Source organism: Pongo pygmaeus, chromosome 2 (assembly GCF_028885625.2).
Source record: "Pongo pygmaeus isolate AG05252 chromosome 2, NHGRI_mPonPyg2-v2.0_pri, whole genome shotgun sequence".
In the NCBI taxonomy this organism is placed as follows: Eukaryota; Metazoa; Chordata; class Mammalia; order Primates; family Hominidae; genus Pongo; species Pongo pygmaeus.
In genome coordinates, this window is record NC_085930.1 from 62836141 (window position 1) to 62861391 (window position 25251).

At 40.6% G+C, this 25251-nt stretch overlaps 1 protein-coding gene across 8 annotated transcripts in view; it reads right to left on the reverse strand.

The window, feature by feature from the left end:
* Nucleotides 1-25251, reverse strand: part of NR2C2 (nuclear receptor subfamily 2 group C member 2) — a 113019-nt gene that overhangs the window by 48992 nt on the left and 38776 nt on the right. For 5 of the 8 annotated variants that reach the window (XR_010125829.1, XM_063662665.1, XM_054482237.2 and 2 more), the window contains 2 exons: nucleotides 6531-6641; nucleotides 5906-5962 (listed from right to left, as the gene is read on the reverse strand). Coding sequence is in view for 7 of the 8 variants with exons in the window: in XM_063662665.1 (XP_063518735.1) it covers nucleotides 5906-5962; nucleotides 6531-6641 (168 nt within the window). In the remaining variant the exon portion in view is untranslated. The remainder of the gene's footprint in view (nucleotides 1-5905; nucleotides 5963-6530; nucleotides 6642-25251) is intronic. The other 3 variants (XM_063662664.1, XM_054482243.2, XM_054482239.2) reach the window with 1 other exon arrangement.

Sequence of the window (25251 nt, forward strand, 5' to 3'; positions counted from 1 at the left end):
CTGGGACTACAGGTAAGCACCACCATGCCTGGCAATTTTTTTTTTCTCTAGAGATGGGGTCTCACTATTTTGCCCAAGCTGGTCTTGAACATCTAGGCTCAAGTGATCCCCGTGCCTTTGTCTCCCAAGGAGTTTACAGGTGAGAACCAATGCATCTGGCTAGATTATTCTTTTCTTTTTTTCTCAAAGACTCACGCTCATAAAAATTCAATGAATTACTTATAATTTTGGGTGGTTTTTTTAATCTTCACCCTCCTAAGACATCTGTATCCTCCATTTAGAGAGATCACCCCCATGAAAAAACTAAAAATGCAGGCAGAAAAAAAAATCTCCCAAATACCCTACTGGAACACAAGCGTGACCATTAGGCAAGACCTTGTTAACAAACACAGATGGATTCCTATTTAATGACCTAGAGAAAACATCAAATTGCAAGGATATATCCAAGCTCATTAAAATTTAAGTCAGCTGTGGAGGAGAGGTATTGTGCAAAGAACTGTACCCCCTGAAAAGATACATTCCAGCCATAATTCTCAGTATCTATTAATGTACCTTACTTGGAAGTAGGGCCTTTGCAAATGTAATTAGGATAAGATGAGGTAATACTGCATTAGGGTGGGCCCTAATTCAATGACTGGTGTCCTTATAAGAAGACCACGTGGCAATGGAGGCAGAGATTGGAGTTATGCAGCTGCAAGCAAGCGAGAAATGCCAAGGACTGCTGGCACCCACCAGAAGGCAGGAGGAGGCAAGGAAGGACACTCTCCTAGAACCTTAAGAGAGCATGGCCCTGCTGACACCTTGATTTCAGACTTCTGGCCACCAGAAGGTTGGGAAAATAAATTTCTATTGTTTTAAGCCACCAAGTATTTACTGTGACAGCCCTGGGAAACTAATACAAGAGGCAAATTTTATTTAATTTCTTTACTTGGAACAAAAGTTCTTAAATTCCTGTCTGTAAACTATAACAAATTGGGGGGAATGGAATAACATAAGAAGATATGTGTTGTTTTCTGTGATTTTTAAGGCCCTCAATAGCCTACCTATACACTCAGAGCTGCTATAATACTTGTTGTGAAAAGATGAATTTGTTTGAACACGATATGTTAGTAAATAATTTGAGTATAATGCAAATTTTGTGTTTATGCGTGGTTTCTTCCATGAATAACACTAGGTAAACAGAAAACGACACTGAGGTGAAGTGATCCATGCAGCGATACTCTGCACATGGTATGAGTCACATTCAATCCATCTGGTGATTTCAGGTCACCCCATGTCCACCACTCACAGTAACTCATGAGACGCAATCCTCCCTACACCTACCTCCACAAAGAAACTACAAGGCTTTTTCTAGGTAAAGTGCCGTATTTACTTATTTATTTTTGAGATGGAGTTTTGCTCTTGTTGCCCAGGCTGGAGTGCAACGGCACGATCTTGGCTCACCGCAACCTCTGCCTCCCAGGTTCAAGTCATTCTCCTGCCTCAGCCTCCTGAGTAGCTGGGATTACAGGCATGCGTCACCATGCCCAGCTAATTTTTTGTTTTTAGTAGAGATGGGATTTCTCCATGTTGGTAAGGCTGGTCTCAAACTCCCGACCTTAGGTGATCCGTCCACCTCGGCCTCCCAAAGTGCTGGGATTATAGGCATGAGCCACCGCGCCCGACCAAGTACTGTATTTATTATAGTCACTATGTATTTAACCACTTGCAGGTTTTATTAGATTCACTATATGTTTTTTAATACGTTACTGACAAAGTTTTTGAGTATTGTGTCACTAATTTCATTTTTTCCAATCAGTCCTGAGGTTTTCATCACACAATTTGGCAAAGTGTGGGAATTTTCAGGAACACACGTCATATTATAGCAGAACTGACTTTACTAAGCTAAGGTCCTCTCTAGTTCTAATCCCAAAGGATCCTGGAATGATCTTATACACCACCATTCTCCCCCACGTTACCCACTCTGTTCCAGCCAGTTCAACATCTCTGTTGCAAAGAAGAGCCTGCCAATGAATGGCCTGCAGGCAAAAACCAGCCACTGGATAACTTTTGTTTGACTACCCGAAGTTTCTTTTTTTTTTTCTTGAGACCGGGTCTTATTCTGTCACCCAGGCTGGAGTGCAGTAGCACGATGTTGGCTCTTTACAACCTCCACCTCTCAGCCTCAAGTGATCCTCCCATCTCAGTCTCCCGAGTAACTGGGACTACAGGCTCATGCCAGCACACCTGGCTAATTTTTGTATTTTTGTGGAGATGACGTCTCACTAGGTTGCCCAGGCTGGTCTTGAACTCCTGAGCTCAAGCGATCCACCTATATCGGCCTCCAAAGTGCTGGGATTACAGGTGTGAGCCACTGCACTTAGCCCCCTAATTTAAAAAAAAAAAAAGTTTGCTAACATCTAAAAATTGAGTATTTCCCATAATCAAAATCAAATTTATAGTTCTCTTGACAAACTGGAAGCTCAGGTCATCCTGGGCTCAAGTTCTCCCCATGGTGCCAGGTGGCTGGAGCTGGGTGTGGGTTGGCTACCTCTTTAGATGAGGTACCTTGCCACCTTGCCACCTCTTTCACTGTAAACACCTGAGACAGGGCTTGGTAGCTACAGACATGAATAGGAATGCTTGCTCTACTACTTCCCAGCTGTGTCAACTTGGAGCAGTTACATAAGCCCTTGAGCTCCATTTATATATCTAAAAAAGGATGACTAGGAAAGTGAAATGATATGATGTGTGTGAAACTGCTTGGTACACCGCCCAGAACATGACAGGACCTTGGTAAAGTATTTCTTCCCTCTAAGCTCTCACATACTCCTTTCCTCACTCAGTCTTGTCTTATCCCTTTCATCTTATCAAATCGCTCCTGATGAAAAAGTCAAGACTTTTTACCATGGCTTACTCATTCTTTCATTCATTCCTCAAATATTTACTGAGGGGCTACTCTGTCAGACAGTTAGACAGTGGCATATGAAGATGGCTCCTGCCCTCATGAAACTTTTAGTTCAGTGGAAGAGACCGGCAATACACAAGGAAACAAACCAGTCAGTAAACAAACCCTGAATAACAAAAGTACTTAATTTTAGAAAGAGAGGTCAGGGGGCTGGGCATAGTGGCTCACGCCTGTAATCCCAGAATTTTGGGAGGCCGAGGCGGGCGGATCACGAGGTCAGGAGATCGAGACCATCCTGTCTAACATGGTGAAACCCTGTCTCTACTAAAAATACAAAAAATTAGCCGGGGCGTGGTGGCGAGCACCTGTAGTCCCAGCTACTCGGCAGGAGGAGGCAGGAGAATGGCATGAACCCGGGAGGCGGAGGTTGCAGTGACCCAAGATCGCGCCACTATACTCCAGTCTGGGCGACAGAGCGAGACTCCGCCTCAAAAAAAAAAAAAAGAGAGGTCAGGGAAAACCTCTGTGACAAGGTGACATTTAAGATGAGATTTGGGCTGGGTGGCACAGTGGCTCGTGCCTGTAATCCCAGCACTTTGGGAGGCCAAGGCAGGCGGATCACCTGAGGTCAGGAGTTCAAGACCAGCCTGGCCAACATGGTGAAACTCTGTCTCTACTAAAAATACAAAATTAGCCAGGCGTGGTGGCACATGTCTGTAATCCCAGCTACTTGGGAGGCTGAGGCAGAAGAATTGCTCGAACCTGGGAGGCAGAAGTTGCAGTGAGCCAACACTGTGCCACTGTACTCTAGCCTGGGCGACAAGAGCGAAATGCCTTTTAAAAAAAAAAAAAAGATTCAACGCTGAGGAGACAGCAGCCAGATAAATGTTTAGTGTTCCCAGCAAAGAGAAATGTTCTGGTATATGGAAAGCCCTGGGAGGAACAATCTCTTGGGAACTGCTATCAGGCCCATAGACAACCAGCATGGCCCAGGAACCTAGAGGGGGAGGTGGAACGGCCCTGCTGCGAGTTTGGATTTCTTTCTGAGTACAATGAGAATCCCTTCAAGGGTTTGTCCCTCGACCCAAAACCAGCTCTTCAGATTTCCTATACTATATATATACACACACATATCCACCCACCCACTCACATACCTACATATACACAATTTCCTATAGTATATGTAGAATTTACATATAGAATATATATAAAGTTTATAAGATAGGTCAGGGTATATTAGAGCATACCAAAAGATAATAGCAAAGATACTGACTAAAAATAAAAAGGGTAAAAAGAACCTGCTTTCAAAAAAAGTTTGCAAAAAGGTAAATAAATCCTGACCTTTGCAAAATGGTAAATAAATCTTTTACTTAAGTATAAATTTCAGCTCATATGAATAGTTCTGAATTACTATTTTATTTTTTTGAGACAGGGTCTCTCTCTGCGGCCCAGGCTGGAGTGCAGTGGCATGATCACAGCTCACTGCAGCCTCAACCTCCTGGGCTCAAGCAATCCTCCCACCAAAGCCTCCCAAGTAGCTAGGACTACAGGAATGCATCACCATGTCTGGCTAATTTTTTAGTTTTTTTGTAGAGACAATCTCACTTTGTTGCCCAGGCTGGTCTCGAACTCCTGGGCTCAAGTAATAAGCCTTCTTCAGCCTCCCTAAGTGCTGGGATTACAAGTGTGAGCCACTGTACCTGGCCTAAATGGAGGATATTAATCCAAATATATCAACAATCACTTTAAATATGAATTGATCCACATCCACCAATGAAAAGACAAATTGTCAGCTGGGTAAAAAAACAAGGCTCTTATGAAATTATACAGGAAGTAGGAAAAAAATGGGAAAAAATCAAGACCCCAATACATATTGCCTACAGGAGACCCATTTTATAAATAAAGACACAGACAGATGCAAAATAAAGGGATGGAGAAGCTGACAGTGGTGCACATTTGTAGTCCCAACTACTTGGGAGGCTGAGGCAGAAGGACAGCTTGGGCTCAGGAGTTTAAGGTTGTAGTGCCCTATGATTCTGTCTGTGAATAGTAAATGCACTACAGCCTGGGCAACAGAGCAAGATTCTCCTAAAAAAAAAAAAAAAAAAAAGTTGGCCAGGCACGGTGGCTCACACCTGTAGTCCCAGCACTTTGGGAAGGTGAGGCAGGTGGATTGCTTGAGCTCAGGAGTTTGAGACCCGCCTTGGCAACATGGTGAAACCCCAACCCTATTTAAAAAAAAAAAAAAAAAAAAAAAAAGCATTGTGTGTGTGTATCCCGGCATGGTGGTATGCGCCTGTAGTCCCAGCTACTTGGGAGGCGTAGATGGGAGGATGGCTTGAGCCTGTGAGGTAGAGGCTGCAGTGAGCTGTGTTCACGCCATTGCACTCCAGCCTGGGTGACAGAGCAAGACCCTGTCTCAAAAAAAAAGAAAAAATGTCAAAACATAGAGAAAGTTATACCATGCTAGCAACTAACACTAATAAAAAGAAAGCTGGAGTAACTATAGTAATTTCAGACAAAGCAGACTTCAGAACAAGGAAAATAAACATAAAGGGAAGTGGTACATAATAAGAAAGGGGTGGCTGGGCATGGTGGCTCATGCCTGTAATCCCAGCACTTTGGGAAGCTGAGGCAGGAGTATCACTTGAGGTCAGGAGTTCAAGACCAGCCTGGGCAACATAGCAAGACTCTGTCTCAAAAATAAATAAAAAGAAAGCAAACAACCAAGAAAGCAAGCAAGAAAGGGGTTAATTCTCCATCGCTTCTTGACCTTTTGGCTAAGATCAAGAAAGGGTTAATTCTCCAAAAAGACATAACAATATAAAACATACATGCAACTAACAACAGAGCATCAAAGTGAGGCAAAAAAACTGATAAAACTGCAAGGAGAAAAACAGAGAAATCAACAGTTATAATTGGCTTTTTGATTCAGCTTGTTGAGATAACAATAAATCTTTGTCATCAATATATTATCCCTTCCTCCCAGCTTTTTGCCTACAAGCTTGATACACCTACCTTCTCTTTGTTCAAAGAGGTGAAAACACTCAATGGGCCAGAGGCAGGTTCAGAGCCCTAGGGAAGACAACTTCCCATAAGTGAATATCGATTAGTTAATAACAATATTAGTAATAAGTTATTATATAATTAGTACATATTGAACATTATTATGTGCCAGGTACCATTCTAAGCACTTTACAAGCAATATCCCTTTGATTCTTCATAATAACTTCGTGAGGCAAATACTACTATTATGTATATTTTCCAAATGAACAAAGTGAGGTATTAAAAAGTTAATTGACCAAGGTCAAAAAAGCTAAGTGGGGCACTGGATTTGACTTCAAGTAGGAGCCCTTGCTCTTAATTACAGTACTAAGATATACTGCCTCTCAATTTGGAAGCAAATAAGTAATAAAATGGTACTTCATCTCAATAGTTTGAAACAACAGTTTAGGCTTTTGCTTTAAATGTAAGTTGGTTAAATAAATGTAAGTATTTTTTCTTTATTTTTTTTTAAAGAATCGATTAAGTTGTACTGTATTTGATGCCCAAAAGGCACAACTCCTTAGTGAAACCCTTAGGAAGGTTTGTTTTTGGAAAGAGTTCTGGAAAGGCAGGGTTGCCACTGGCAGGTTGCAGGTACCTGAATGCGCTGAGGTGAGGCTACAGCAGAGTCGGTGGAGATTATCTGGATGCGTGGGGAGGGGCTGGTCATCCCTGGAGATTCCGGCCGAGAAGTCTGTGTACGTGTTACCTGTGGGTGAGAAGTGGGCTGGATCACAAGGGGGTTCAGAATGATGCCCAGAGGTGGCCTGAAGACCATGCCTCTTGCTTTCACTGTGGCCTGGAGTGATGAACTTGTGTGGTTCTGAGGTATGGACCCAGAAGGATGATGACAAAGGAATCAATGAGATGTTGCTACAGGATGCCCCCCAGGAAAATACAATCTTAAAACAGCTGTTTCTAATGTTGAAAATGTAAGAAGAAACCAAAGGAATTTGCAATTGTGCTCTGCACACTTTAATAAAGTAAAAACCTATCAAAATAACATTTTAAAGATGATCTTTGAATGTTATCCCTGTCTCCAAAGCCACCTGTAAAACATTCCTTTAATATGGTTTCCTGAGAAAGGCTCTCACAACACAGCAGGGGATGACAAACAAAACCAACATTACACTGAAAACTACTGGGATTAGTACTTATAAAAGAGTTCTGGTAATTTCTCAGCCCCAGTGGGATGGAGCTGGGAAAAGCCTGTCAGGACCACAGGGTCTGAAATTTAGTCAATACCTATCCCAAAGGCAAGGTACAAGGTGCTGAGTGGTCACCTGGGTATTTGAAGCAGGCAAATATATTTTTTCTTGATAGAAAGCGTATTGTGGCTGGGTGTGGTGGCTCACACCTATAATCCCAGCATTCGGGAGGCCAAGGTGGGCAGATCACTTGAGGTCAGGAGTTCGAGACCAGCTGGCCAAAATGGTAAAACCCCATCTCTACATTAAAAAAAAAAAAAAAAAAAAAAAAAATTAGCCAGGCATGATGGTGTGCACCTGTAATCCCAGCTACTTGTGTGGCTGAAATCCCAGCTACTTGTGTGGCTGAGGCAGGAGAATCACTTGAACCAGGGAGGTGGAGGCTGCAGTAAGCGGAGATCATGCCACTGCACTCCTGCCTGGGTGACAGGAAAAAAAAAAAGTGTATTGTGGGTCGGGGTCGGTAGCTCACGCCTGTAATCCCAGCACTTTGGGAAGCCGAGGTGGGTGGATCACTTGAGGTCAGGAGTTAGAGACAAGCCTGACCAACATGGTAAAACCCTGTCTCTACTAAAAATACAAAATTAGCCAGGCATGGTGGCACGTGCCTGTAATCGCAGCTACTAGGGAGGCTGAGGCAGGAGAATCGCTTGAACTCGGGAGGCGGAGGTTGCAGTGAGCCAAGATCATGCTATTGCACTCCAGCCTGGGCAACAAGAGTGAAACTCTGTCTCCAAAAAAAAAAAAAAAAAATGTGTATTGTGAACACTTCACAAAAAACTCTTCCTAAAATCAGAAGAAAACACTTCCTAATTCTGTGAGGCCAATATTACCTGATACTGAAACCAAAGACATAACAGGAAAAGAAAACTACAGACCAATATCTCTTATGAATAGAGACACTAACAATCCTCTACAAAACACTAGCAAACCAAATCCAGTGGTATATAAAGGATTATACACCACAAATAACTGGGGTTTATCCCAGGAAAGCAAGCTTGTTCAAATATGAAAATCAAACAGTTCTATACATTGCATTAAAGGAATAAAGGACAGAAGCCACATAATTATTTCAATTGATGGAGAAAAAGCATTTGACAAAATCTAACAACATTTCATGATAAAAACACTCAACAAACGAGATATAAAAGAAAAGTTCTCAGTCTGATAAAGGGTCTCTATAAAATACTCACAGCTAACAGTATACTTAGCGGTAAAAGACTAAAAGCTTTCCTTCTAAGGTTAAGAATAAGATGAGGATGTCCGTTCTCTCTACCTCAACATTGCACTAGGGGTTCTTGCCAGGGCAATTAGGAAAGAAAAAGAATAAAAACATTCAGAATAGAAAGGAAGAAAACTATCTGTGTTTACAAATAACATGATCTCATATACAAAAAATCCCCCAGAATCCACAAAACAACCCATCAGAGCGAGTAGACGAGTTTCAGGGTTGCAAGATGTAAGATCAAAATACAAACATTGGCCAGGTGCAGTGGCTCAAGCCTGTAACTTGGCACTTTGGGAGACCGAGGTAGGAGGATCACTTGAGGTCAGGAGTTTAAGACCAGTCCGGACAACAAAGCAAGACCCATCTCTACAAAAAAATTAAAAAATCAGCTGTGTGTGGTGGTGCATGCTTGTAAGTCCCGGGTACTCAGCAGGTTAAGGTGGCAGGATTGCTTGAGCCCAGTTGTTCTAGGTTGCAGTGAGCCATGATTGTGTCACTACACAGCCTGGGCAAGACTCTTTCAAAAACAAAAAACAAGGCCAGGCACAGTGGCTCATGCCTGTAATCCCAGCACTTTGGGAAGCCAGGGCAGGTGGATTACCTGAGGTCAGGAGTTCAGGACCAGCCTGGCCAACATGGTGAAACCCCATCTCTACTAAAAAACACAAAAATAAGCCGGGTATGATGGTGGGGCCTGTAATCCCAGCTACTCAGGAGGCTGAGACAGGAGAATTGCTTGAACCCAGGAGGCGGAGTTTGCAGTGAGCCAAGATCGCGCCATTGCATTCCAGCCTGAGTGACAAGAGTGAAACTCTGTCTCCAAAAAAAAAAAAACCAACAACAACAACTAAAAAAACCAAAACAAAAACACATAATCAATTGTATTTTTATATATTAGCAATGAGCAATCTGAAAATGAAATTAAGGAAGCAATCCCACTGACCATGCATCAAAAAGGATAATATATTTAGAAATAAAATAAATTTAAGAAAAGAAATGCAAGATTTGAATACTGAGAACTATAAAATATTGCTATGAGAAATTTAAAACACCTAAACAGGCCAGGCATGGTGGCTTACGCCTGTAATCCCAGCACTTTGGGAGACCGAGGCAGGTGGATCACGAGGTCAGGAGATTGAGACCATCCTGGCTAACACGGTGAAACCCCGTCTCTACTAAAAATACAAAAAATTAGCCGGGCGTGGTGGCGGGTGCCTGTAGTCCCAGCTACTCAGGAGGCTGAGGCAGGAGAATGGTGTGAATCCGGGAGGCGGAGCTTGCAGTGAGCCGAGATCGTGCCACTGCACTCCAGCCTCGGCGACAGAGCAAGACTCCGTCAAAAAACAAAAACAAAAACAAAAAAACCTAAATAAATAGAAAGACATTTGTGACTTAATATTGTTAAGACGGTGATATTCCCCAAATTGATCTACAGATTCAATGTAATCCCTATCAAAATTTCAGGTGCTTTTTTGCATAAATTGACAAAATGATCCTAAAATTCATATGGGAATGCATGGGACCCAGAATATCCAAAACAATCTTGAAAAAGAACAAAGTTGGAGGACTCACACTTCCTTATTTCAAAACTTATTTACAAAGCTACAGTAATTAAAACAGTGTGGAATCCAGCAATCACACTTCTGGGTATTTACCCAAAAAGATTTGAAATCAGTTTGTTGAAGAGATGTCTGCACTCCCATGTTCTCTGCAGCACTGTTTGCAATAGCCAAGTTACATAATCAACCAACATGTCCATCAATAGATGAATGAATAAAGAAAATGTGGTATATACACATAATGGAATACTATTCAGCCTTCAAAATGAAGGAAATTCTGTCATTTCTGACAACAAGGATGGAACTGGAGAACATTATGGTAAGTGAAATAAGCCAGGCACAGAAAGACAAATACCACATGTTCTCACTTAAATGTGGACTCTAAAAGAATCAAACTCATAAAACCAGAGTAAAATGGTAGTTACAGAGGCTGAGGGGCAGGGGGAATGGGGAGATGAAAGTCAGGTCAAAAGGTACAAAATCTTAAACAGGAGGAATACTTTTCTTTTTTTTTTAGACCTATTGCACAGCATGGCGAATATAGTTAATAATAGCCTATTGTACATTTCAAAATTGCTAAGAGTAAATTTCAAATGTTCTCATGGCAAAAATAAGTATTTAAGGTGATGGATATGTTAATGAGCTTGATTTAATTTTTACACATTGTAGTCATAGATCATAACATCACTTTGTACTGTAAATATATGCAATTATAAACTCAATTTGTAACTTAAAAAAATTGCAGTACTGGCATAAAGACAAGACATACAGACCAATGGAATATAACAGAGAACGCAGAAATAAACTCTCACCTATATGTTCTAATTTGATAAAGGTGCCACGATAATTCAATAGGCAAAGAACATCTTTGACAAATGGTGATGGGACAAGTGGAAATCAAATACAGGGGAACAAATCTGGACACCTACCTTGCACTATTACAAAAAAAAAATCAAAATGGATCAAAGATCTAAATGTAAGAGTTAAAACTATAAAACTCTCAGAAAACACAGGTGTAAATCTTCGTGAACTTGAATTAGGTGATTGTTTCTTAGATGACACCAAAAGCAAAAGTAGCACAAGAAAAATTAGAAAATAATCATTAAAACTAGAAACTTTTTTGGGGGGGGACAAGATCTCTTACTCTGTTGCCTGTGCTGGAGTGCAGTAGCACAATTATGGCTCACTGCAGCCTCATCCTCCTGGGCCCAAGCAATCCTCCCACCTCAGCTTTCTGAGTAGCTGGGATCACAGGTGTGTGCTACCATGCCGGGCCAATTTAAATTTTGTTTGTTTGTTTTTGAGACGGAGTTTCACTCTTGTTGCCCAGGCTGGAGTGCAATGGTGCGATCTCGGCTCACCGCAACCTCTGCCTCCTGGGTTCAAGTGATTCTCCTGCTTCAGCCTCCTGAGATTATAGGCATGAGCCACCACACCCGGCTAATTTTGTATTTTTAGTAGAGACAGGGTTTCTTCATGTTGGTCAGACTGGTCTCCAACTCCTGACCTCAAGTGATCCACCCACCTCGGCCTCCCAAAGTGCTGGGATTACAGGCGTGAGCCACCACACCCGGCCTTAAAAAAAAATTTTTTTTTTTTTTTGAGACACAGTCTCACTCCTGGATGCCCAGGCCAGAATGCAGGGGCACAATCTTGGCTCACTGCAGCCTCAACCTCCCAGGCTCAGGTGATCTGCCTACCTCAGCCCCCCAAGTAGCTGGGACTATGGGCGTGCGCCACCTAATTTTAAATATTTTTGCAGAGATGAGGTCTCCCTATGTTGCCCAGGCTTGTCTCCAACTCCTGGCTCAAGTGATCCTTCCTCCTTGGCCTTCCAAAATGTTGGGATTACAGGTGTGAGCCAGCGTATCTGAACTCAAATTAATGAGTTTTGTGTTTCAAAAGACACCATCAAGAAAGTGAAAAGACAACCTACAAAATGGAAAAAAAAAAAAAGTGCGAATCATATATCATTACAACTTAATAACAAGACAAAAATCCCAATTTAAAAATGAGCAAAGAGTTAAACAGAAATTTCTCCTAGAAGATATACAAATGGCCAATAAGCACAGGAAAAGATGTTCCAAGGTCATTAGTTGTCAGGGAAATGCAAATCAAGACCATGGTGAGATACCACTTCATATCCAGCAGGATGGCTACAATGTTAAAGATGGACAATAACAAGTATTGGTGAAAATGTGGAGATGGGAACCTTCATACATTGCTGGTATTAACGTAGAATGGTACAGTTACTTTGGAAAACAGTCTGGCTGTTCCTCAAAGGGTAAACACAGAGTTGCCATATGACCCATAATTTCACTCCTAGGTGTATACTCAAAACAAAGAAAAACACATGTCTACACAAAAGCTTGTATACAAATGTTCACAGCAGCATTAGCGATAACAAGCAAAAAGTAGAAACAACTCAAATATCTCTCAAATGATGAATGGATAAATAAAACATGGTATATCCATGTAATGGAACATTATTTGGCAATAAAAAGGAATGAAGTGCTGATACATGCTACAACATGGAAGACTCAGCCACGAAAGACCACCATATATTGCATGATTCTATTTATTTAAAATGTCCAGAATAGGCAAATCCATGGGGACAGAAAGTAGATTAGTGGTTGCCAGGTGATAGGGGAACAGGGGTAGCAAGAATAATTGCTAAGAGATGTGGGTTTTTTAGTGGGGGCATGATAAAAATATTCTGGATTTAGATAGTGGTGATGGTTGCATACTCTTGTGAATGTTCTAAAACCCACTAAGCTGTATATTTTTAAAAAATGAATTTTATGGTATGTGAATTATATCTCAATTTGATAAAATATTATCAATTAATTCATTACTGGGCTACTAAATTTTTTTTCTTTCATAAGCATACATTTTAACAACAACAAATTCACTACAACGAAGTCAACAGAATCCACTATTTTTACAGTGACTTTTAGTTTAAAAAATATGGATTAGCTCTCTCTTGGCTAAGAAATAGGCAAGACAAGCACAACCATTTTATAGGAGGTATGGTGAGGCTGAGATCCTGCAAGGTATGTCTCCCAGGATCCATGTACACATAACTGCTAGCTCTGTTTATTTATAACTGAAAAGAAAAGGCTGGCCAATCACTTTATCAGAGCATATTCATTGAGTCTTTTAATAATGAACATTTAAAATTTTGGTTGAGTCTATTAATCTGCAAGTTAATTCTGCCAGTTTCAGATACAGTTATGTGTTGCTTAAAGACAGGAATATGTTCTGAGAAATGTGTCATTAGGTCATTTCATCATGTGAACATGATAACATGTACTTACAACAAACCTAGATGGCATAACCTACTACACATCTAGGCTATGTGGTATGTATGGCCTATTGCCCCTAGGCTACAAACCTGTACAGCATGTGACTGTGGTGAATACTATAACCCACTGTAACACAATGGTAAGTATCTGTGTATCTAAACATAGAAAAGGTACAGTAAAAATACAGTTATAATCTTATGTGACTAGCTTCCTTCCTATAGGCACTCGAGCACTGACAGAACCGTCATCATGTGGTTCACATTTGGTTTGTGACTGTATTGAAAATTCTTCACTGGCAGAATAATAGGCCAAATTTTGGCTCAGGTCCTTACTTTATTTGCAAGAAGTTTTAAAGCCATCAACATTATTGGAGTACCCGCAGCCTATGGAATCTGACAGACCTGGGCTCTGAAACTTATACTGCCACCTTAAACAAGTCATTTAACCCAAGCCAGGCGCAGTGGCTCACGCCTGTAATCCCAACATTTTGGGAGGCCGAGGCGGGCGGATCACGAGGTCAGGAGATCGAGACCATCCTGGCTAACACGGTGAAACCCCGTCTCTACTAAAAAATTAGCTAGGCATGGCGGTGGGTGCCTGTAGTCCCAGCTACTCGGGAGGCTGAGGCAGGAGAATGGTGTGAACCTGGGAGGCAGAGCTTGCAGTGAGCCGAGATCGCACCACTGCACTCCAGCCTGGGGGACAGAGCGAGACTCCGTCTCAATAAATAAACAAATAAACCCTCTAACAGCTAAAACGTGAAAACTTCAAAATTTCCTCAAATTCAACATGGACATACTGTTACTTATGGCACTGGTGTGGAGGTTAATGAATAGTAAGTTAAACATTAGTTACATTCAGCAAATGGTAACTGATACTGTCACAAACCTTCTGAAAATTTTTCTAAACCTAAGTTATAAAAACTATATAAGTGTGTTTGCTACACATGATACAATGTGCTAATGTGCCTCTCAAACAGAAAATTCTCTGTATTTTATTTTAAAATATAATATTAAATCCAACCTCATATCATATACAAAAATTAAAAAACACATGTGCAAATCTTCATGACCTTGGATTAGGCAATGGTTTCTTAATGTATTACACTTGAAGCAAAAGCAACAACAACAAAATACATAAAATGGGTTTTACCAACATTAAAATCTTTTGTGCTTCAAGACAGTATGAAAGTGAAAAAGAAAACTGATACAATGGGAGAAAATAATTCTCAAATCATATATTTGATAAGGGACTTTTATTCAGAATATATGAAGAACCCTTATAACTCAATGAAAAGAAGAAAAAAACCAATTACAAATGAGCAAAGGGGTTGAACAGACATTTCTCCAAAGAAAATACACAAAATGGCCAATAAGCACTTGAAAAAATATTCAATATCACTGGAAATACAAATGAAAATCACAATGAGATACCACTTCACAACACCCTCTAGGGATGCTACAATAAAAAAGATGCAAGATAACAAATGTTAGCAAGGTTGAGGAGAAACCAGATCCTTCATACACAGCTGGTGGGAACATAAAATGGTGCAGTCTCTGAAAAAGTCTGGCAGTTCCTCAAAAGTTTGAAAATAGTTACTATTTGACCAGCAATTCCACTCTTAGGTGTATACACACACACACACACACACACACACACACACGTAATGAAAACATGTCCACAGAAAAACGGGTACACAATGTTCAGAGCATTATCCCTAATAGCCAAAAAGTGAAAACGCCCAAGTCCATTAACTGATGAATAGATAAAATGTGGTATATCCATACAATGGCATATTATTTGGCAATAATGAAATGAAGTACTGGTACATGCTACAACATGGATAAGCCTTAAAGACATTATGCTAGGTAAAAGAAGCCAGTTACAAAAGACCACATATGATTCAATTTATATGAAATGTCCAGAACAAATATAAAGACATAAAGTAAATTAGCAGTTGCCTAGGGCTGGGGGGTGACAGCTAAGGAGTGTGGGGTTTTTTTTTTTTGAGGGGGTAAAGAAGATGTTCTGAAATTAGGTATTAGTGATGGCTGCACAATATTGTAAATATACTAAAAGCCACAGAATTCTACACCTTAAATAGGTGAACTGCCAGCCTGGGCAACATAGTGAAACTTGGTCTCTATTAAAAAATTTAAAAAACTAGCCAGGCGTGATGGCGTGTGTCTGTGGTCTCAGCTGCTTAGGAGGCTGAGGTGGGAGACTCACTTGAACCCGGAGGGTTCAACTCGACTGGAGGGTCGAGGCTGCAGTGAGCTATGATTATGCAAATTCACTCCAGCCTGGGTGACAGAAAGAGAACCTATCTCAAAAAAAAAAAAAAAAAGTGAATTGTATGGTATATGAATTATATCTTAATAGAGCTGTGAATTTTTCTTTTCTTTTTTTAGAGACAGGGTCTTGTTCTGTCACCCAGGCTGAAGTGCAGTGGCACAATCATAGCTCACTGCAGCCTGGAACTCCTGGGCTCAAGCGATCCTCCTGTCTCAGCCTCCTGAGTAGCTGGGACTACAGATACACTCCACCACAGCTGGCTAATTTTTTTTTTTTTTTTAAGAGAATGAATAGGCTGGGCGTGGCGGCTCATCTGTAGACCCAGCACTTTGGGAGGCCGAGGTGGGCGGATCACGAGGTCAACAGATTGAGACCATCCTGGCCAACATGGTGAAACCCCGTCTCTACTGAAAACACAAAAATTATCTGGGCGTGGTGGGGCGCATCTGTAGTCCCAGCTACTCGGGAGTCTGAGGCAGAAGAATCGCTTAAACCCGGGACGCGGAGGTTGCAGTGAGCTGAGATTGCACCACTGCACTCCAGCCTGGTGACAAGATGAGACTCTGCCTCAAAAAAAAAAAAAAAAAAAGAATGAATAAACAACAACAACGAATTCAATCCATGGTGTAAGGGGCTGGCTGGGGTAGAGTTCATCTTTAAGGAAGAAGGTGCAGGTAATGATTGGAAGGGGGCATAAGGAGAGCTTCTGGGCCGCATGAAATTTCTATTCTGTTCTTAACTTGGGTGGTGAGTATATAGAAATGTTTTCTCTGTGATAATTCATCATAAGCTGATGAATTTTAAACTTAGGTATGTTATACTACAATAAAAAGTTTATTTAAAATCAGTGTGCAGATGAGTGGATAAAAAACCAAAAATTTAAAAACACTATTCAAAAAGCATTTCACATATCTCAGAAAGTTTTCTATGTCATTAAGACAAAGTGACAGTGGTCTATGCTTTACCTGAACCTGGTAAGCACTTACTCTGTGCCATGTTGGGGTTGTGCGCACAGGGCAACCAGATGTGGCCCTGCCTCTAAGCTGCTGTGGAGGATGAACAGCTACTGGAAAGCACAGGTTGGGTGCTGAGACCGCTATTCCTTGGCTTTGCTACCTTGCCTGAGGTACAGTTTAAACTCCCTGGATTTTGGCTTCCCCACCTGTTCAGGGATACACCTGCAAATTTTATTTATTCCCTTGATATGAGAAGCCCAAAAGACCTTTTACCTGAGAGGGGACATGGGTCACACTGGCAACGGGCTCCCTGTAGGCTCAGTAATAAATTTAGGTTGAGTGAATAGCCCTGAGATTCAGTGAAAAGACGACTAACTCTGGAAGTGACAGGTTAAACAGAAAATGTTAGGGATCCCCTACTCCTGAAGCCATTAGAAAAAAGGTATGTTCTAGTGGCACCAGAGGCAGTTGAGATATGGTCTTGCATGAAGGCACAGTGATGTTATGATGGGACCGCTAAGACATTCTTGCAGTTGTATGAATTTACAGTCTGATAATTATGAGCAGACATCAAGGCAGGAAATTTACTTTTTTTCCAGAAACATTTCTTTTTTTTTTTTTTTTTTGAGATGGAGTTTTGCTCTTGTTGCCCAGGCTGGAGTGCAGTGATGCAGCTTCGGCTCACTGTAACCTCCGCCTCCCGGGTTCAAGCGATTCTCCTGCCTCAGCCTCCCGAGCAGCTGGGATTTACAGGCACCCACCACCATGACTGGCTAATTTTTGTATTTTTAGTAGAGACGGGGTTTCACCATGTTGGCCAGGCTGGTGTCAAACTCCTGACCTCAGGTGATCCGCCTGTCTTGGCCTCCCAAAGGGCTAGGACTACAGACGTGAGCCACCATGCTTGGCCTTTTTTCCCAGAAATATTTTATTGAGACTCATCAGCACAGCAATAAAAAGTCAGTTTGGTAAAAAGGATATAAAAATATTAGATGCATTTCTGACTAGTTGAAGCATCTCCTTTCTATTTTTTCCTGCCTAGCACCTCAGTGCCTAATGTCAGTCTTGGCCTCTGCCTTATCCTATTTTCTACCCTTTCAACCTGCTCAAGTTGCAAAGGACAGGATCACTTAGTTTACACTGTATAAATGCCTGACGATACCCAGGTGTGTGTCATACTTTGGTTAGGGCATTTTACCTTGACAGGAAAACTGCCAGTCCAAAGGACTCAATTAAAACCATGGGCAAGCTGGGTGTGAAGTATCTTTAGACACAGGCCTTCCAAGGCTTGGTCTCCAACTCATACTTAAAGGGTAAAATCATCTGTTCCATTTCACATCCTTTGTAAAGGTAACCATACTTGCAGAACACACAAATATTTTATTAAACACTAAAGAATTTAATAAAAGCCATGCTCCTCTGGCCAGCCTTTCCTGACACCCTTCAGGTTAATACAAATGCCCTCCTCTGGGTTCCCACAGTCCCTGCACCTTAGTACTCTCCACAGAGCACCACATTTCCTATTTCTCTGTTTATTCCCAAGGCCAGGCACATATATTAGGCCCACAATGAATGCTTAGTGAATGAACACTTAGGGAATGAATACCTTAGGGGATGAATAAGCAGTCTCTGTCTTACAGCCTTTGATCCTGGGACTTTGCCTAGACTTGACTTTGCTTTGCTTTACTCTACTCTTGTGCCTGTCTGCTAATTACACACCCTGGAGGTACAGCACAACACCTGCCCTGGCAGTTCATTATATAAACCAAGGAGTACTGGCTTCCACCAACACAGGGGGGTTTATGAGGCTGCTGAGGAAGTTCATACATCTTCACCCTGGAATGAGAACCTCCTCTATTCCATCATGGCATGACATTGCTTTGGCAGCAGGGTTTTTGTTGTTGTTGTTTTTGTTTTTTGTTTTATAAGGAAATAATTGTCAGGAAAAATTTCTGAGGTTTACATGCAATCACTTGCTGAAAAATGAACATCTAGGCTGAAGAAGATGCTCACAGGCCAGGTACGGTGGCTCATGTCTATAATCCCAGCAGTTTGGGAGGGCGAGGTAGGAAGATCACTTGAGGCCAGGAGTTTGAGTACCAGCCTAGACAGCATTGCAAGACCCCATCCCTACTAAAAATTAAAAACATTATCCAGGCGTGGTGTCGCATGCCTGCAGTCCCAGCTGCTTAGGAGGCTGAGGCGGAAGGAGCACTTGAGCTCAGGAGTTTGAGGCTACAGTGACAGTAAGCTATGATGGCACCACTGTGCTCCAGCCTTTGAGATAGCAAGACCCTATCTCAAAAAAAAAAAAAAAGAAAAAAGGGATTAAAAAAAAGAAAAAGATGCTCATATCATTGAATTAAATGTGCAATATTAAGAGTTTCTAAATCTATAATTTATTCTGGATTTTGGCTACAAAAATTCTCATGGGTTAATAGGATAACAGAGTTACACTCTGTGAAAAAACAGATTGTGCAGATCTAGTGTTACAAATCTCAAACAGAAACTCAGTACTTCTCAAAACTCCAGTGAAATCATGAACAATGTAAACCCTTAAGTAGGGTAAAGGGTGTCAGGCAGGGGACACCTCCAGCTCAAACTGAAATGTACCACATACCCTCCTTTAGTTTATTTCAAAGGACCATTAAATAGTAAGTGTGCTGAAGGGCCAATGGGCAAAGTGATTAACCCCCTTTGTGCAGCAACTTGCATCAGCGAGAAGACTCCATAGGAGGCTGCTGACTTTTACGTGCAGTTCCAGTCCTCAAAGGACTGGAACCTTACAATAACAGTGTTAGTAAAGAACTACTTCTCTTGATGACATATATATCCAGCTCTTCTTTACAGTAAAGCTAATGAGGGAATGAAACCTAAATATTATAAACCAGCATCATTTATATCAGAATTGATTAGCCAGTTTTGAATTTTACAGTTGGCAATAGAGATTTTAAAAAGATAAAACTTAGCGCTAAATTTCTTGTCACAAAAAAACAAAAATCCCAAGTCAACAACCACTCCCCACAATTATGTAAAACAATGAGATATTTAAGAGCAATATGGTTCATAAACTGTTCACAGGCAGAGTAACCTGCCAAAAACAACAAACAACTTTTGCCCCACCTGAATTTACCCAGCATATTCAAATACAAGTTCCTATGAAGAAACGATTTGCTAAGAGCTTAGCATAGCAAGACATTAAATTGAATTTCTTCAAATATACAATAGGTGTCTAAATCCACTGCTATTATACTAACTGCTGTAAAAATAAATGCCTACTGAAATACACTGCATTACAAGGCTTCTCCCAGAAACACAGGGAAAGAGAATAGACTTCAATACTGCAGTCTTGTTTTCTTTAGGACACTCACACTTACCATGCCAATGGCTCCCTGCAGCTTTATTTATATTTTTCCTCAGCAACCTCCCAGGCCAAAGAGAGTCCAACCCAAAAGGCCAGAGGTTGGTTGAGGGAACTCACAGGCATTTGCTTTCAAACCCTGCCAGTGCAGATTCCATTCACCAAAACCAGACAGGGCTGTTTAAAGATGCCCTTTCTGTGACCCAGCTCTGCGGAAGGTCAAGTACACTATCACTGCCTGTAACCAAGGAAGCAAAATCGACATGTTCCTGCTTTTTTGCCAGCTGCTGAAACAGTTTGTCTAATAATATGACTAATTGCTTCTAGGGAAGACGTACTCTGCTTTATAAAGTTCTCCCTTCACCTAGATTGCTGCCACTGTTAAACTCTCTCTCCCTCCACCCCTTTCCCCTTAAAGATCACCTTTCCTCAACTGAAAGTCCACAAGAATGTTACCATGGAGTCCAACCAACTCAAAACATTTTTAAACCTACAAGGAGAGGAGGGAAGACTTGGAGAGCCCAGAAACACCACGTTCTGCATATAGCATCTTCAACCTAACAGTGCAGTAATCTAATATTCTTCTTCTTTTTATAAAATAAGACAAGGTCTGGCTCTGTCACTCAAGCTGCAGTGCCAGTGGTGCAATCATGGCTCACTGCAGCCTTGACCTCCTGGGCTCAAGTGATCCTCCTGCCTCAGCCTCTCAGAGTAGGCAGGACTACAGGTATGTGCCACCACACCCAGTAATTTTCTTTTTCTTTTTTTTTTTTTTTGAGATGGAGTCTTGCTCTTGTCACCCAGGCTGGAGTGCAATCTCGGCTCACTGCAACCTCTACCTCCCAGGTTCAAGCGATTCTCCTACCTCCACCTCTCGAGTAGCTGGGATTACAAGTGCCTGCCCACCACACCCTGCTAATTTTGTATTTTTAGTAGAGATGGGGTTTCACCATGTTGGCCAGGCTGGTCTCAAGCTCCTGACCTCAGGTGATCCACCTGCCTCAGCCTCCCAAAGCATTGGGATTACAGGTCGTGAGCCACCACGCCCAGTTAAATTTTTTCTTTAATTTAGTTTTTGTAGAGACAGGGTCTTACTATGTTGCCCAGGCTGATACCCGAACTCATGTGATCCTTCCACCTGGGCCTCTCAAAGCACTGGAATTACAGGTGTGAGCTACCATGCCTGGCCCTAATATTCTTAAAGATAGGAGGTCTTTACAAGTTCCTCTTTCACTTAAAAGTGTAGGCAAGAATATATGGACTGTATTACATAGAAAAGAACCACAAGAACAACAAAACTGGGCTCATTTAACCATATCCACCCAACATGCACCAGGCACATGAATACAAGATTGAGTTCTGGACTCAGAAGCCTCCCATTCTGGCAGAAAGATAGGCAGATGTAGTCAGAGCAAATGAAGAACACTATAATAGGTCCATAGAATGACTTCAAGTCTAAGTCCCACCCCTTCCCCAAAGCCACTGAGGGGAGGGAGCTCCTGAAGTCACAGTGCATTAGTGGTGAAGCTGAAACTAACACCTAGGTTCTCTGGCTTTGAGACAAGAGCACCTGCCACTAAGGCAGGCTGTAGCCCCCTGATGGACATGGGGACTCACCAATTGGTTTTTATACCTCAACAACTGATATGAAGTGAATGCTGACCAATCAGCAAAAACAAAACAAAAGCCTAGGGGAAGAGTAGGAGAAAAGAGTATTATGGATATTTACTTTTACATAGGGTGGAGAAGGAGGCTGAAAGAAAACATTTGAGAATAAATTCATGCTGCTATAAATGATGAAATTTCCACTCCACACATACAAACAGAAGTTTGTATGTGCACTAACATAAAACAATTTATGGTGAAATAAATACGTCATCCATTTTCAGATTCTAGCACAAACCCAGGCACCGCTATCCAAAAGAGAAAAAAAAATTAATCAAGAGGGGAAAAAAAAAAGAGATGATGATTCTTCTTTGAGTAGACTAGAAGTCCCTTCACCTCAAAAACTATTTAAAGTTCTAAGAAACACAACACTCTATTCACTAATAAGTGAGTAAGTACAGCCAATAAATGTGCTTTACGTATGTGTAAAAGGAAAGATTAATACAAGGAAGCAAAAAGTTCTAAGACTAAACCATTGAGGTCAAGAGATCTGGTCCTTTATCATCAGAATTTGCTCCTGCCCTCTGGCCTGATAATTATGCTTCTAGGAACCCACCTTATACAAATTATCCTAAATATAGAAATGGCTTTATCAGTGTGTGGTCCTAAATTATTTTTCTAGGAAATATAAGAATTCCCTCTCCCAGTGGTTTGGGTGAGGCAGTGCCTCTCTCTACCTGTAAAAACAGACAATACCAGATATTTGCAGTCCTGCTTCCCTTGGAGGAAAGCAGGGGGTCAATAAGATTCACTGGTCTGCCAGACTTGGCACTGGAAGCTGGAGGTCCATCTCCAGGCTTTGTGGTAGTGGCTGTACAGCCACAGCTTCACCAGACTGGCTCTGCAGTGTGATTCTGGGTGTTGTTCCGAGCTGCAGAGCTACTTCTCCAGTTCTCCCACTGTAAAGTTTATCTGTCTGTGTATATATACATCTGTCTGTCCATCTGTCCATCTTTTCATCCTCACGTGAATATACTATTAATTTATAATACAGAAAGATCAAAAGCAATTTATAAGTCCCAAACTAGGAGACGGGTTAGTAAATTATGCTATGTTTCTGGGATACAGAAAAATAATTATCAAAGCAGGTTATGTGGCAACCTGGGGAAAAGATGATGATATTTATTCTGTGTAACAACATTTTATAAAAACACAAGACACAAAGTTATATGCACACTGTGATTACAACCAGATGATATGCATGTGAGAAAAGAGCAAAAGATTTATTCATCCAATAAACATATCTTGATTGCTCAGTGTGTTCCAGGCACTGTATTTGAGGCACTGGGAACACAACAGCAAATGAAACAAAGTTCTGGTCTTCCTGGAATCTACATTCTAATGTGATAAACAAATTAAGTATATGTTTGTAGATAACGAAAAGCATTATGGAGGAAGACAAGTACGAGTAAGGAGATTAAGAAGTGACAGAGGTAGAGGTGGAAATGACTATTTTTACATAGTGTGGTAATAAAGAAATTAACAACTTTTATAATTAAAAAAAACTTTCGAATACAAGGCTACTTTTTAAAACCAGCAAATATTGCTAGAAATTAGTAGTATGAATGATCTTATTTTCTATCCCACATCTGAAATTACTGGTGTTCCTCATATTTTTCTTCACTTTTAAAAGAAAAACTTGGCAGTGCATGGTAGCTCATATCTCTAATCCCAGCACTCTGCGAGGCCAAGGCGGAAGGACTGCTTACGCCCCGGAGTTCAAGGCAATCCTGGGTAACACAGACAGACCTCATCTCTACAAAAAATAAAAAAACCAGCTGGGTGTGGTGGCATGTGCCTGCAGTCCCAGCTATTTGGGAGGCTGACGTGGGAGGACTGCTTGAGCCCAGGAGATTGAAATTGCAGTGAGCTGTGTTCCTGCCACTGCACTCCAGCCTGGGTAGCAGAGTGAGAATCTGCCTCAAATAAAATAAAAAATACATGAAAACTCTTCTTACCCATCTAAGAAATAACACGGAAACTTTTTTTCTTGGTAAAATGAGGTATAAAAGTCTACTGTGAAACATAATTATCAGTCTCCTTGCCTATTAATTGCTACTGAAGATTTAAAAAAACTAGGCTGCTTCTACAATTACAAAGCTAACCTGAATCATCCTGGTGGGCAGCTGATTACATGGAAACACACTACACTTAGAATTACGTTCACATTTGGGTGGCACTCCTATTAACAATTTCCCTGGAGAAATCAAGTGCAATGCTCAACACCTGTGACCCTGAGTAAGATGTTATCTTCTCCCACAGCAGATGCTAATTTTTGATTTTTTATTCTGGTAGACAAAATGCTTTCATTTTCTAATTCTCTATTTTCTATGACCAATAAAAGGATATGCTTTCCAAGGTCTTTTTTAAAGTATCAGACACTAAAGGTATACCTCAGACACAGATTTCAAGAAAGGAGATGTTCTCTATGACAGAAAGTCATTACTCTGTGGCAAGACACACCGTAAGAAATCATTTTGGCACAACACTTCCACATAAGGTATGGATGTTTTGCAAGGATATTATCCTTCCTCAATTTTCTCCTTCTTAATAATTCCTCCTGTCAACTGTTTTTATCATATTATAAGTAAGTCTAGTCTCACTTATTCTAACATTAATTCCATTTAACATTTATTCCAGCTGACTCTCTACATTTCATCTACAAAACAGGTGTATCTTCTTAGCACCCTTATTTAAGTATGTACTTACTTAAGAAGTATGTGACTTGTCATATCATCTTTGGTAGTTATGCCTAAGCATTTACATGAAATACATATTATTTCATAATAGACTGCTTTCCTTTTATTTCTCCTGAATATAATTATTATTATATATTGATTTTTGTAAGTTATTTGCATATGAATGCTTTTATTTTCTATGAGTATCACCTTGGTACAGTAAAAGGGTCTTTAAAAAGATACTGTTTAAAAAGGGGGCACCTGAGTCTGAAGGAATTGGAAACCCCTAAGAGGAAGGTTCTCACAGTATGTACTCAATGCATACCTGCTGAATTAATAACTGATCTAGTTAATGGTGCTACTTCTTGCATATGAAGTTATGTGACTGTTAAAAAACTGTTGGAAAAAAAAGAAAAACCCTTAGAAGACACACTTTGACCCAGATAGCTTTTAATTTCAAATTCTACTTCTAGTCTACAGAGATACTCCCACATATGAGCCCAAGGAGGCATATATAAAGATGTCCGTCACTGTACTATTTATGCTTGAGAAAATCTGGAAAAAACTTTAATGTGCATCTAATTGGAAAATACTTCAATGTGCAAACTTAAATGTACATCTTAGAGGAGTAGCTAAATAAATATAGCTCTAATCTATAAAATATGAGAGTAAAAAGGAATTATGTGTATCTCTAAATCTGAGACAGTTAAAAAAATCAGCTTTCAGAACATCATAACTGGTGTGATTCCATTTAGTTTAATTTTAAAAACCTATATATTTCTATAGCTACATAAACATGGATGTAAATACTTACAAAAATTCTGGAAGAAAACATAAACTAAAAATAAATTAAGCCAATTTCAAAGAATCAGTATCATAAAGATGAGATCCTCTGATTACATTGTGATTAAATTAAAACATAACAAAAAGGTAATTAATCACAAATGTAAAGCCTAGAGCTACAAAACTTTTAGTGAAAACACAGGAGAAAAATGTGACCTTGGATTAGGCAAAGATTTTTAAATATGACATTAAAAGCATGATTCACAAAAATTTAAAACAAT